Genomic DNA, 15,411 nt, shown 5'->3' with positions numbered 1-15,411 from the left:
GCTAGCTCATGCTTTCCTATATATATTGCCAGTCCATACTGTTGATTTTATTTTATAAAAATGAAACCCACAAGAAAATAGTGTTTCCCTTTCAGTGATTTATTTTCTCTTTGGAAGATTCCAAGGACTAGTGTATTAACACCGTGTGGCATATATCATCTTTTCCTAGAAATGGATGCTGTAGCTTTGTCCCTGGTAACAGGCAGTAATTGTTCTGATTCTCCCCATGCATGCCTCTATGCAGTTTCATAATCATCTTCAATTATGTATAAAGCAGATGAAAACTTCTATGGCATGTTATTTCTTTCTCCTCTTCAGATGGGAGTAGAAGGCACGGATGAAGGTGCTTCTGGAGCCCAGCACTCTCGGAAGTTAGTCAGCTTTACCCTATCAGGTAAAAAAGACAACACAAATGTGATTTTTACAAATTATTTTTATTAAAAAAAAAAAAATAGATGTTCTAAAAATCTTTAAAAATAGAAACGTTTCTTCCTTACCTTCCCTAGGAGCACACTCTAGTGGCTTGAAAGATATAATTTCTTTAGAACTTCTGTTTGAAAACAAGCCAGATTGACAAATCTCCAGGAATGAAAGAAATGGGTTTGATGAATCTCAGCATGAGAAATTTGCAAAAATTTCTAGTTTGTGCAATGAACAAAAAAAAAAAAATTAGTCTCTAAATAAAATGCAAGCTGGTTCTGTCACTTTTAAGAAAGTAGTAACAAAGCAATGGCTGCAAGTAGTGGTTTAAAAAGAAAAAAATACCTTTTTTTGTAACAGACTAAGCTGTCACTACAGTGAAATAGCTGAGGGATACAGTCTACCAGCTTCACTTGTTTTGATTAGCACTTTATTCCACAGGAAGTCGTGTGAGACTAGAGCATATTCAACTTCAGTGAAGACAGAAAAAAATGTTTCTGAATACTGAGGAGCTGACAATGAAAACATTTAAAGGCTGTAGGAGTAGAGCAGAAGGCAATATGCTTTGATCTGGTCTTGCAGCAGTTTATCACTATTGCACTAATACATCGTAGAGTCACATAGAGAACTAGAAAGATAATTGTGTTTTGTGAAATCTGAAAAGCCTGTTGTGTTTAATGGAATGTTACAACTTGGCTTGAGGAGTTTCCTAAATTTGTTTGAAAGGTATACTGACTGACAGGTCTGTCGTGTACTTTCCAGAACGTTTTTGGTTGCTCATGTAGAATGTGGTGATCCTGCATTTTGTTGTCATCTGAATGTGCCTCTTTAACTTTATTGTATCTTTAATGGATTTTTAGTGTGCTTATCAGATAATGTTCAAATATCCTGGGTTTTGCACGGTGTAGTGACAGATAATTGACTGGCATCTTTCCATTAAGATGCTAGAGAACTGTATTTTTGAAGCCAAGATGAACTACCTGGTCCTGGCTTCTCATTTGACTGTGTTAACAGACAAATATGATAACTCTAAATGTAAGATTATGTTAAACCTTAAACTGAAATTGTGGCAAATCAAAGCTGAGCCATGATCCAGTGATGGCATTATTTCCTACATTTCATGCTGTACTCCTTTGGAGGACAGCATTGTTTTCTTTGAAATATGTTTGTGAATTACTCCTTGTGCAGAAAAATAATTCTATTTTTGAGAATTTCTCTGTGTTATTTTAGACTTAGAAATTCACTTTTTCAAGGAGTTCTCAAAATGTTTGTGGGTGATAACCTTCTTTTTTGTTGACAGGTTTCTAGATACTACCTAGCAATAAGTTTCGAGCAGTGGGAAAAAATAATGTTTTTTTTTTTTTTTTTTTACTTACTGAAAAAAGAAATGACATGAAACAATCAACTCTCACAACCATAATACCAAATCTGTTGCATAAGCTCTTGCCATCACTAATAAATTGTCTGGATTATGGACTCCCTGTCTGAAAACAGTCAGTTGATTCTTTGCATTCAGATAAATGCATTTCAGATTGTTGAATATCTCACGATGGGAAGAGATGTTTTCTAGTGATCTCTAAAATGAATAGAGAATGCTTAAGAGAACCACTTGGCTATATCCTCCTCACTAGGTATCGTTAATAAATCATGATTCTATCTCCTATGCATCATTAGTGGCATTGTATGATTTATTACCATATTATACTAGTAAATCAGTGTGAAAAAATATTATTAATGGAGTAGAAGAATCTTCTGCCACATGCCTGAAGTTCTTACAGGTTTGTAATCTGTGCTTGTGCAGACTGATATAGATAAAAATTATATGGATATGCTTCTATTTTTTTATTTTTTTTAAAGGCTATAGAGGAACTGCTTTGCATTTGCATTGTTAACGTGTCTTAGGCTTTTCCTCCCTTTTGTAGCTGGTGGAATACCATGTGCCATTGCACACAGAGGATCTTTCTTAGAAATTTTGCTGTGGTCTCTCCTGTAGAGGGAGTTTCCGAACAGCTTTAGTGCAAAGATTGTGATAGAGAGCAATATATATGCTTGCTGTAGTTGCATATACACAGTTGTTGCTTTTAAAGGCTGTTACGCTATATTTCATAGTATTTTACTATACAGCTTAATTTTGAACTCTAGGCAGGACTTTTTTTTTTTTTTTTTTTTTTTTTTTTTAACTGACTCTGAAGATGTAGTATTTAGTTTCAGTGCAGTGAATTTTGCCAGCATGTATAAATTGCACATCTAAGTATGTATGTGCCAATTGCATTAGGGTCATGAAGACTGTGTGCAGCATATTGCAGAACCTAATGGAGAGAGGCACTAAAATCTTATGCTTCAGCAAACCTAAACAGACAAATATTTTACAGTTAAGTTTAAAATCTAATATTGTATCACAAATGCCCTCTTTATGTTCTCAATGAAGCTTATACTCTTGTTGAAGTGCATAGGTATAAGTTGTGCATCTGAGGAAATTCTTGTTTATTGTTGAAAGTTGGCACGGGCTGCGATACTGAGACTTCCCTAGCAAAAAAGCATTTTCAGAAAACCTTGCATCCTTTTAAATGGGATAGCTTATCTTCTAAGTTGAGATAAAGTGTGCATCATAGGCCAGAGCAACCTCGGTGATGAATATTTAAAGTCATATTTCTCAAAGTCTCAGCTTTGGAAGAGCTTGAGTTCACTACATTACCTCCCATAATCTTAGCTATTTCTTCTCAAGCAGCAAAAGAGCAAGTACTGTATGGTGGGGTTTTTTGTTTGTTCGTTTCAGGGTGGAAAATACCTTGCTGAGAAAAACATTTGTTGCTCTTTTTAATGTTCACACTGTAATTTTGTATTACAAATCAATACTTTTCCTCCCTGTGTTCTCTTAGGAAAACACTTGACTTGCTGCTTCAACTATCTTCTGTACGTTGGATCCAGTTACTCTAGTAGCAACTTTAATTTGCTTTAGTGGTTTACGGTGACTTGATTTCCTGGGTAATATTTTAGGAATGCACTACTTTTTGAACTAACTTTAATTTACTCTGTTCCTTTTTCCTTCCTTGTTTTGTTTTAAAGATATTAGAGCAGTTGGGCTTAAAAAAGGCATGTTCTTCAACCCTGATCCTTACCTAAAGATGTCCATTCAGCCAGGCAAGAAAAGTACATTTCCTACATTTGCTCATCATGGTCAGGAAAGAAGGTCGACCATCATCAGTAACACAACTAACCCTGTTTGGCACAGAGAGGTAATGTATGCCTTTTGAGAGCTCTTTGCAAGCTGATGCAATATACTAGGCTTGTATTTTCTCTTTACGCATTAGTCCTTACTCTGTGAAGGCTGGGAGCTTATTCAGTAGCTAGCTATTTAAACTGACACCAAAATTGTAGTAATTTTAGGAACCCTGTTGTTGGAAAGAAACAGCTATCATCTGCGTATTTATGCCATGTGTTTAAGCTGCAGTGCTGGGAGGTTTTCATTTGCTTCTCTGCTGAAAGAGTTGGAATCACTCAACAGCCCTGTAGATCCCTTGAAATTGCAAAAAATAAATTAATTAAAATGGATTATATGTTGTGGGAAAACTCTTTAAGAAAAGGTACAATGAGAGAGCGTTTATGCTTAGTGATGGCAATGACTGCTCATTTGGAAATGATATCCCCATTGTGCACAGCAGGTGGCAAGCGTTCATTTTTGCCAGGCAGAGTGGATGCTCTTTGGTATATCCTTTCTGTGTGCTGCTGTGGAAGGGAAACCCCATGGAGGGAGGCATTACAGCACCACGTAGCAAAGGAAAACAAGTGCAGTTTGTTAGAAGCCAGTTTTCTAGATTGGTTTATACCAGGTAAGTTATGCAGGTCTTAAAGAAGGAACTTGAACTGCTCAGTCCCACGACTGTCTTTGAGCACAGAAGAGCAAGGCAGTGTCTTTGAAGATTAATATTTACATGGGAAACTGTGAACATTATTCTTAACCCTTTGGGGACCACGTAGCAGCATTCTTAATCTGTGCCTATTTTCTATTGAGCAAATGCCTACGCTCTTTTTTGAATGTTAATATGTTCCTTAGGAAGATCAGAAGATTGAGTGGGCTTTGGAAAATGTTTCCACAAGTTACAGTCAAACAAGCAGTAACGCAGAAGAGAGCAGTGTGAACATTAGCCCAGGGGTGCTTGGTTGTGGGAAAGACTGTAGATTTGTGGAAGACTTAAAATCTTAGAAGTATACGAGTTTTAATCTCTAAACTGATTCTTCATCTTTCTATCTGTCCATTTCTTTGTTCAGTAGATGGGAAGAAAACCTATTATGATTTTTCCTTTTTTTTTCCACCTCCAGTTCTCCTTGTTTTCTGAAGCTTATTCGAAAAGTGATAATGTTCATTGGTGCACACATTGTATTGGCTTTCTTTAACTGCTGCATCTGCCCTCTAGCAATGCTCTGATGATACCAGCTTATGATCCCATTATCTATGCTGTCCTAGTGGTGCAGAATGGATCCTGTTTTACATCTACTCCTTTCTGGAAAATAATTTGCGATTTTCTATTATACTGAGAAACAAATTTTAAGTTATTTTTATCCCAGGAACCCACCTCTACCCAGCATGAGGGAGTTTTTTTAATTCCTGGCTCAACTTAATTGCTGGTTTTGAATACTTTTAGCCAATATCTGTAGCTGAGCTGAGTTGTTCCTTCTTTTGTTCCTTGTTCAGTACCTTGTCATCTTTTTAGCTAGATGCACATTAGCCAGTTTTCTCAGAGGTCTTAAAGATGGCAGACAGTAAAAGTGTAACCAGATGACTTTGGCTTTTCTGTAGATTTTACCCATACTTTTTTTGTTTGTTTGATATCTTAGAATCTAGAGGAAAAAATATCTTTGGTTTCTAAGTCTGTTTTCCTGAGGGAATTTGTCATCACATTGTGTGTAAGTGTGCTTCCCTGCCGACATGCCTGCTCAAATCTGTGCCCTGTACCTCTGTTGAATCTTTTGGCCATCTTCAGCCAGACTTAGCAGAGCAGCACAGATGCCAAATATGAACTATTCATAAATTCATGAAAATTGATGCTAGGCTGAAGAGAGGGACTGTGACGCTGTTTCCACCCACAAGGGAAGGTGGAAGGATGATCTTACAAGACATCACAAAACCTTTTATAAATTAGTGTCATTTTGTATGAAGGCCTCAAGTGCAGGAAAAGCTTCTGTTGGAACTTTCTGGGAAGATTTATGAACTTTGGTGCAAAAATCTGTGGAAAATTCTCCTCCTTTAGTTTCAGTGCTCATGAAAATACTGCCTGTGCATTGTCCTTCCAATGTCATGCATACAAAAAATTACAACAAAACATGGTGTTGGAAGGGAAGTTCACTAAGCACAGTCTAGACAGAGGCACTCTTCCTTTCTTCTACATTGATTCTGCTACTCTCCTGTAGCATGACAGAGTACAGTGAGGAGTCCTTCTCTTTGTGCTTTCTAGTATCCAAATTGAAGCAAGCAGAAGTATGCATTGCTTTCTCCTTTCTGATGTGGACCGTGAAAGTGCTTTCATCTAGTGCAGCTTCTTACCAAACAAGTATTTTCAAGGAATGGTAAAAAGATAGGGTTTTTCTGAGAGACCAAATTCAGTACTTAATAATGACCCTGACATTGTTTTGCAATATGGAAACTGCTGTAGTCATCAATCATTGCTTTTAGAGTTCACTGCCAGCTAGTAGTAATTACGCACATGCCTTCTGAATGAAGATATATTGATATAGTGTCAAATATGTTCTTTCCTTCCAGAAATATTCTTTTGTTGCGCTTCTAACAGATGTCTTGGAAATTGAGGTTAAAGACAAATTTGCCAAGAGTCGTCCAATCATCAAGCGCTTTCTTGGGAAGCTAACCATACCAGTCCAGAGACTGTTGGAGAGACATGCAATTGGGTAATTAATACATTCTTAATGCTAACTTTCATTTGTCAGGGAGATCCAACATCTAGGATACCAGCACAGAGCAGCTTTTCTGGCTTAGTGGCACAGGCACAATTTGTACTGTAACTGTAGCAAGAAATTAAAGTGGAATTTGAATAGCCTCATTGCCCAGTTGGAATATGGTGGTGTTTCTAACCCCATTCTGAATACACATACATCTTCTTATATATGTTTGTAATTTGTTTCCAACTTAGTGTCTTTATGCAAAAAATCATCACCCTCCTAAAAAATGTTACCCTATGGCTAGCTAATCAAGAAGCAAACTGTTATCACAATGCTGTAAGATCGTGTGCAAATTTTTTAGAACAAGCAAATTCTATTTTATCACTTTTACATCTCTTTTATTTTTATTTGTCAGTTTCAAAGAGAGATTTAATATCTGTTCAGGTAATTGACCAGAACTGCAAGGCTATGACTCCTTATTTTTTCAGAGTGCTGGTGTACTACCAAATTAAAATGGCCTTGTGCTATGAATAGAGAACTAATGGAACTCAAAATTAATCTATTGTGTTATTTTTAGACGTTCTGTTCATTTTTTGTGGCAACCTGTTACGGTTTAAAGAAGCAAGTAACATAAATTTTTAAGATGTTTTGTACTTCTAGATGATTACTGGATTGCATATTGTAGTCTAGTCAAATGGATGATCAAATTAGGCCATCAGACAGCCATATGCACTCAGAAAAGCCTGAGACTTGGTACTTAGGCACTGTGATACAGTGCAGGTATAAAACAAATGTCTGGAGGTCTGCAAGAGATGCAACTGTGAATGCAAAATTGTAATTTTACCTGTAAGAGGAAGCAGTCGTTGTAGGGTATGCTATTATGTCTAAATATTTTGACATTTGTATATTTTATTTGACAAATTAGAAAAAGTAATTCCTCAAAAGACAACGGGAGGAACTAAATTATTCAAATGTGTTTTGTATAGAATCTAACTCAAAGATAATGACTTTCCATTAACTTAAGAGGCCATTGGATGAGGCCTACGAAGAATGATGGTGAAAGAAAATCCGTATATTCTTGCCTGAAAGTTTAAGGGCATGGCAGTATCATCAATCTTTCACACAAAAAGCAGGACATAAACAGCTGGCCTCCTTTTTCACAGATACTCTCATCAAAGTAACATGTTGCATAAATGGAGAAAAGCAAACTCAAATTGAAAGGAGTTTTCAGCTTTAAGTTTCCAAAGTGGTGGTTACACTGGTAAGTAATGTAAGAACAAAGTTGTAAGAGTAGCTTAAAATTTCTTCTGATAAAGAATTTTATTTAAAAAAAAATAAAAAGTAGGGAAAAAAAAAGCCTGCCCAAGAGCATACAACCTAACTTTACTAAGAATTGCTTCATCTCAACAAATTGTGATATCTTGGAGCAAGCAGCTTTTTCTAATAAATTTGCACACAGCTAGAGATACTCAGAAATAGCACAGTGATACAGACTGGCTTCAAAACCTAGATTACGATGTTCATTTCCATGCTATATTCCAAAACTGCTCTGGGATTTCTATTGGTGTGAAAAGTGAAACCTGACTTCTCTCGAAGACATTTCCTGTTTTCTTCTCTGTACTTCGGTTCTGTGTATTTGATATACCAAAGCTTTTTGGGGTATGGAAGGCTGTATAATAAATATGTAGCAAAAACATAGGTAAGTATTCAGTTTTGTTTTGCCATGTTTCAGTTAGAACTGACATTAAATCAATCTTGCAGTTCTTTTTACCAATTTATCTGTACTTTGTTGCTCGTTTGTGCTTTTTGTGCTAGTATTTGACGCTATTGATTCATCTGAATCCAAAGCAGACGTTGTTAATGTCGTTGCTTTCTCTAATCTTGTAGTGCCTAGAGCATTGTAAACCGTATGTAAAAAGTGTGGAATTCACAGCTGGCAATCTTCTGAGGATGCCCCCAGGTCTAACTGAAGAATTGCAATTGGAGTAGTGAGCAGTGAATCTGTGACACAGATTCAGGACGCAATATTGTGATGACTTGATGTTCTGTGGCCCATATACACTGTGGAGAGGTTGCTTTGCCTTAAGTTGTCCACTAGGGGCTTTTTTTTTTTTGCTCAAAGCTGATGCTTGGATGCGAACTGCTGCAGTTTATCTCAATAATTGCCTTATATTCTGTTTAGTCTGTCACTTAGTGTAGTAAGAATGCTCCCTGTAGAGGGAGAAATGTTTGTTATACCAGTACAAATCTAATTGCATAAGTAGCAGCAATTTCCCATTAAGGTCTTCAGCAGCCCCTCCTCTCCCTTCAGCTGTGTCAGATGTGCTGAAAGTGACTGGGGCTGTAAATTCTGGCTGTTTGTAATAATGGGTAGCCTATGCTCTTATCCTGTCTCAAGCTGACGCAAGTACTTAATCAAGTCTGAGTCCTATTGAAGTCAGAAACACTTAAGAAAGTATTTCAGGTTTAATCTTAGCATTAAAAGCTTTTCTAAGTAATACTGTGTTTAGGCAGATGCAGAAGTGCTTTACTGAATGAGAAATAAAATGTGAAGAAACTATTAGGATTTTTTTTTTTTACAGTAAAAACCACAAGGGGGCAGAAGGTCTTCAGAAATAAAAGGTTTTTGTTAATAATAAAACATATTTTCTGATGGAGAAATGAGAAGCTAAGGGAAAGCTTTCAGTTTGGTTTCTTTTGGAATTAAAAACAGATTTAGGGATATGTGAGAGTTCATAGGGCACAATCTGAATTTGAAAATGATAAATAGTAGCTTGTTAGGCTGTTTTGTGCATCAGTAATCAGTATCTTACACTATTGTTGGTATTTGTGCTTTCTCATACAAGCCATTCTATGTGGCTAATCTTAAAAGTGTGATAGAAGTTACCATCTCTCACACTGACTCTACCTGATAAGAACTTATGATACAAAATACTGGAAAAATAAAACCAGTCAAAATTTTTGGGGAAAAAAAAGCGTGCATGCACAAAACAAAACAAACAAACAAAAAACACACATACACACAAAACCACTAAAGCCAACAGTCTATTTTTGTTTTTGCAGAGACCAGATTCTCAGTTATAATCTTGGCAGAAGGCTCCCAGCTGATCATGTAAGTGGCTATCTCCAGTTCAAAGTGGAAATCACATCTTCAGTTCATGAAGGTGAGACTTTGTCACTGATCTGAATCTCCAGATAGTTGTATAGAGAGAATTTCTATGTACTTATGTTTCTAACATTTTCTGTGAAAATTAACTCCTCCATTAGCTCCCCTCTACTGTAGGTTTTCCTAGTGGGATTCATATTTTAGGTTATTTCAGATATGGCTTTGGAGATAGTAATTCCAAAACACCTACGTTTATCCTATTATGTTTCTTTTTATCCTATCATTTTCCCATTTTACTAGATATGTTTTAAATGATTGTGCTTATGATTTTCATTTTATGGGATTGATGAGGGAATCTAATTCTTTCTTCGCACTTTGATGTGTGCCTTGGCTACCTTTGGCTGAGATGAGCAGTTCTGCGTCTGTGTCCATGCTGATCACTATGTCCTATCCCCCTTTTACAGGACTGAGAATTACCTGTTATGGTTATACAGATACATGTGTCCATTAGGCATTTTTGTCATACCATAACGTATTTAATATTTTGTGAACTTTGCTTAGGTAGATTCCCATTCTTTGCAGTGGAAAAGTTTGTTAAATCTATTCAAACTGTTGTGTATAGAATTGTGTATCAGTGCACAGTTTGTGATTGCTCATGTGATCTCAGGTGTGGGTTTACATGCTGCTTAGGACAGCTGACATCAGTGACTGGTTTTGTATAAATCCTGCTTCTGGATATAAGAGAGATGCTGTAGAAAACCAGTTCCTTGTTTGTGAGGCTGGTTTTGCAGACAGTTTGTCAAGATGCTTGGCAATACTTTGTCTTTTGAAAGCAAAATAGGAGTCCTTTAAAGTAACATTCCATGCTTGTGAAATTTTCTATGACCTATAAAATAGGATAGACTTACATAGAGAAAATTCTGTGATTGCTGTTATAATGATGTAGATGCCTGTATTGTTTTAATTGCATTTTCTTCACTTACTTGCCTGATTGAAATAAGCCAACATCTTGAAAGATGTGATGTATCACTTCTGTGATGATGAGAAAATATAATGAACTGTCTGTGCATTACACGTTTCACATTCAGTTGTTGTGTCTCTGCAGATGCATCACCAGAAACAGTCGGCACTTTGCTAGGAGTGAACTCTGTAAATGGAGACCTGGGGAGCCCCTCTGATGATGAGGACATGCCAACAGGACATCATGATACATCCACAGTGTGTTCCAATGGTCCAGTCCTTGAGGAATCTTCTGGAGAAACAATCCAGAGACATATTTTAAGGACTAGTGCAACTCTGGAAACAGACCAGGATGAGATAACCTCTGGTGCTTCAAGATCATCGCCTACAAGAGGTCGCCAGGACTCGCTGAATGACTATCTGGATGCAATAGAACACAACGCTCATCCCAGACCTGGGACGTCTGCCTCTGGTGAACGTCCACGTGGAGCCTCCCCAAAACTGAGGAGTAGCTTCCCTACTGACACGAGACTTAATGCGATGCTTCACATTGACTCGGATGAAGAGGAACATGAGCTACATCAAGACCTGGGTTTTCCATCTTCCTTGGAAGATGATGGTGGTTTGGTAATGCTTAATGGTGCTGCAAGAAGTGTTGAAAGAGATGGTTTAAGTTGCTCATCAGATCAGGTAACACAAGGACCTGCAGAGAATGAAAATGTTTCAGCCTCTGAAGCTCCTTTGCCTTCAAATGATGACCAGCCAGAGAGTCTCCCAGAGCTTCCACCATCACAGTTAGCAGAAGGGGAAAGTCCCCAAGGTTCTCAAAGTGAAACACCAGCAGAGCAGGCTGGCAGTGAGTTGTATGCCACTCAGGAGGCAGAGCAGCCTCCTAGCAGTACAGATGCAGGAGCTGCAGATGCCGCTGCTGGGAGCAGAAGGGGTGTTAGTGAAACGGAATCCATTGATCAAGGGTCTGAACCTTCCCAGCTGTCATCAGAAACCGAGCAGAGTGACCCTGCTCGCACGGAAAGTGTCAGTGAGGCTAGTACCCGACAGGAAGGGGAGAGCGATGTGGAAGGGGCAGACAGCTCTTGCAACGAAAATGCAACTGTGCGCCGTTCCTCAGTTGAAGTGCGGTGTTCTTTTGAAAGCGCTAGGTTTCCTGAGACTCCCACCTTTTCTCCTCAGGAAGAGGAAGAGGGAGCTTGTGCCACTGATGTGGCTAGAACTCAGCCAGCTGCTGAAACACAAGACGCTGCAAGTACTTCGGGCTCTTTGCCTGCAGTACAGTTACCTCAGGAGGAAGTGCAGGAGGCTGAAGCAGGTGAATTACAAGACCAAGAGGAAGCAGAAGAAATCTGGCAAAGAAGAAGCCTGCAGGCGGCAGCTGCCAATAGCCAGTCTCAGGATGAAGAAACAGAAGGAGCCCAAGCAGCCTGTGAGGGTGCCACAGCACAGGTTGAAGGAGCTACTGGAGGTAACAACTGCAGGAGGCACTCTGATAAGTGACCTTTCTGCAGCCAGTAGAAATTAATTAAAAACGAACATCTGAAAGTAAAGATCTTCAATTATCAATGTCATTATCTTTCAAAGGTTTTCTTCTTGTGAGACTTAATTCTTTGTTTAAGAGACACTTGGGGTTTTTGATTCAACCAAAAAAAAAAAGGAAGAAAGAAATATGCAAAACATGTTTATTTTGAAATAGGATATATTCTAATTCTTGAGAGAGTATTGAGAAGGAGTGTGAAGAAAAGAATTTCACAATATTACCCTGCTTGCTAGATAATTTTTTAGTCACATTTCAGGCTGATATCTTACCTTTTGCAGTTACTCATATGTATGGACACATCCTAGCACAGTTGGAAGCATGGGAAAAGAGGAATGCATTACTCAAGACTGTAAAACTTTTCCCATATATAAAGTTATTTTAGCAGTTCAGGATTTTGTATCTCACTAAAATCATGAAAAATAGAAATGTGTACATTGCAGATTTTTTTCAAGCACATTTCACAACGGATCATCCATTCTCTTTACAGAGATTGAAGTGGATCTAATTAAGTGGGTGCAATCAAATTGGATTTCTGAATGCATCTTTTTTTTGTAACATTTCAAAAGTTCAGAGCTCATTTCCCTATCTTTGAAGTCCATGATGTTCTGCATATGTTTGTAGTTAATCATATCTACCCTATTTATCCTGGTAAAATATAGTTTTGGTATTTTTTCAAATACTGTCAATACATTCTTTTACATCATTTTCTAGACATTTAAGACTCTGTGCTAGGTGTCAGATCGCACCATACTTTGCTAATCAATATTGCTGCAGCAAGGAAAGTCAGTGGACAGTTAGAGCAGGTTTCTGTGGTGGCCAGGTGGGTGTAGCTTTGTCCATGTCCCTTGGTGGGATATAACTCAGGCACATGCAACTGTTAGAGCCCTGGCTTTCATTGGTCACAAGTGGATGTATCGTGTCACAAGAGGTAACATTTTCAGGACCAGGACTGCAGAGTGTGCTAGAGAAATCACCCTGATCTGTAGACATGACTTATTTTGCCAGAAAGGCCAGGTGATTAATAGATACATCCTAAAATGTCGTAGTCCTGCAGAAGTTTTAGTGTGTCTTGTTCTCTTGAGAGGCAACTTCAGGGTTTCCCCACATTGACTGAAAAGTAATTTGTGGGCATTTTGTTTCTAGGTGCTCAAGCCAATGGCCATCAGCCCTTGAGGTCGCTGCCTTCGGTACGTCAGGATGTTAGCCGGTACCAGAGAGTGGATGAAGCTCTGCCACCAAGTGAGGTTCTTCATACTTTCATTGGGGGTTAGGCTGCCAAGATCGCATTACTGAGATCTCATTATGTTTCATTTTTAAATGTGAGAACTGAGAATGAACAACTGAGAAGTTCTTAATGAGGAAGGATGATGATTAAGTCTAGTGCTGTTTCGAGAAAGGCATTGTGCTCAGTCTGCAAACTATGAGGATGTGTTATGATAATTATACCTGATGTGTACAGACTTGCTAAGTGAAATTTGCAGAGAAATTAGGAAGGCATGATGCTGCCTTTTCTACAGGCAGCGCACGTGAGTAGGGAGGTAAGGTGATATGCTATGTGACACGCTCTGAGGGAAAGATAGAAAGCACAGTGAAATCTCTGAATATGTCATATATGGTGATGATTTGCAAAGAAATGTCTAACATCTTTCTCTGCTCATAGATTACATGAAAGGTGTCTGTGTTTTCCTTGCATTTTCTGAGGCTGTGTCAAGGCATTTGAATTAAAATAAATCTGGATATTGAGCAATTGATGGATGAGCAACATTGAATGAGAAATTGTCGTTTCTTTAATACATACAGAAAACACATTGCTCCCAGTTTTTGGACTGATGCTCTTTTTTTAAACGTGGGCAGTGGTGATGTATTTAGTCTTAGATGCTTAAAGAAAGGAGAAAGGAGGGATGGAAAAAGCTACATGGCTAATGGGGAAACATTGCTTTAGAAAAGAAAATAATCAGACACAGTGAACTCAGTGGCAAAGCTCTATGACTTTGAAGAAGCCAGGAGTTCAGGTATTTAATGTGCAATTAATAGATTCCATTCCGCTGTGTGAAATGGGATTGCACTTGCTCTGTAATTGGATAGGGTGGCTGTAAAGAGCCTGATAGCAGAACATGGATAGAATCATGTATCGGAATGCCAGGTGATGAGAAGATTTTGCTCCCTGAGGATTTTGTTATAAGCAGTGCATATAACAAATTAGTCCTATGCACAGATCCCAAAGTTAATTAACTGCCACCTCAGTAAAACAGAATTATTTTTCACAAAATTGTGCCCGGGAGACATATACTTCATTTGCATTTTTATCATTTTTCATGCTGAAGAAGACAGAGAACATTATAGGAGATAGGTGTAATTACTTAGAAATCCATAGATACAGCTTTTATAGCACCGTGGTTTATACATACTTGCTTTTTGTGTTTCAGAAGCAAACGATACAGTAAGTACTTGGAAAAAACTATTAGAATATTCATGGAAAAGGCTTGGTTGTGTGGAATTCTAAGATTTCTGACATTTGCCGGGATTTTACATTGTTGTACGTGGGCATATATATACACACCAGCCCTTTAAAATCAAGGCTCAATGCCACGTTTATGTTAGTCATTTGTCTGCTAATTTGAATGAAATCGTAAATACTAATTGTTGCCTAGATTAATTTTCTTCGCCAAAGCTCTGCCCAGAACAGGTCTCTAGAACAGAATATGCCTAGTATGTCTGCCTAGAACATGGAACATTTAGAACTCCCTCATTCCTGGGGAAAAATCAACAAATATCAGCTTGAAGGCACAACCTTGATCAATTAAAATTTCACAATTTAGCAAGCTAAGTCCTTTGTAACATGTTTAACCAACAACAGTTTGACTAAAGGAAGATTTTTTTGTCCATCACAGCACTGATAGAAGTCCTTTACTTTAGAACACATTGCACAAGCATTCAGACCTGCTTATTTATGACGAACGCAGGCAAAGCTGCTCTTTCTGTCTCAAGACCACATTACAGAAACGGTGACTGTGTTGGAATTAGACATCACTACAAGAAAAATCTCAGCTGTTATACAGCATTTAAGGGTTTGAAATCTAGGTGGAATGGTGAAACATGTATTTTTATTTCATCAGAAAGATACTGCTTATTAATTTGAACTTTTCACAGAATCATCTCTTTCATCTCTTTCTTTTTTTTTTTTCTTTAGGGGAGAGAATCTTTTTCAGAGAATGCTGAAATGTTTGTTTTCTTTTTTGACATAGAAATTATTTTTTCTTTTTGTGGAGTAACTTTGAAATGCATTATATTTTGTATAGCAAGTACAGTGATGAATCCACAACCTTTGCATTGTTGCAATTTTGTTTATTTTGAACTTTTAATTTGCAATATAATACAAAATTCTGGATTCTGCTTATGGATTTGGAGAAAGATGACATCAACATACTTATTTTCTCCTGGAATTGTAAAAAAAAAAAAAAAAAAAAAAGTTAAACAGTTC

The 15,411-nt window shown here is 37.7% G+C and overlaps 1 protein-coding gene across 4 annotated transcripts in view; it reads left to right on the top strand.

The window, feature by feature from the left end:
• Positions 1-15,411, top strand: part of HECW2 (HECT, C2 and WW domain containing E3 ubiquitin protein ligase 2) — a 192,688-nt gene that overhangs the window by 124,763 nt on the left and 52,514 nt on the right. For all 4 annotated transcript variants that reach the window (XM_068686569.1, XM_068686568.1, XM_068686567.1 and 1 more), the window contains exons 5-10: positions 319-394; positions 3,487-3,656; positions 6,179-6,321; positions 9,376-9,476; positions 10,524-11,858; positions 13,074-13,169. In XM_068686569.1, the coding sequence (XP_068542670.1) occupies positions 319-394; positions 3,487-3,656; positions 6,179-6,321; positions 9,376-9,476; positions 10,524-11,858; positions 13,074-13,169 (1,921 nt within the window). The remainder of the gene's footprint in view (positions 1-318; positions 395-3,486; positions 3,657-6,178; positions 6,322-9,375; positions 9,477-10,523; positions 11,859-13,073; positions 13,170-15,411) is intronic.

This window comes from Anas acuta, chromosome 6 (assembly GCF_963932015.1).
Source record: "Anas acuta chromosome 6, bAnaAcu1.1, whole genome shotgun sequence".
Taxonomy (NCBI): Eukaryota; Metazoa; Chordata; class Aves; order Anseriformes; family Anatidae; genus Anas; species Anas acuta.
This window is presented reverse-complemented; position numbering and strand designations above follow the sequence as displayed.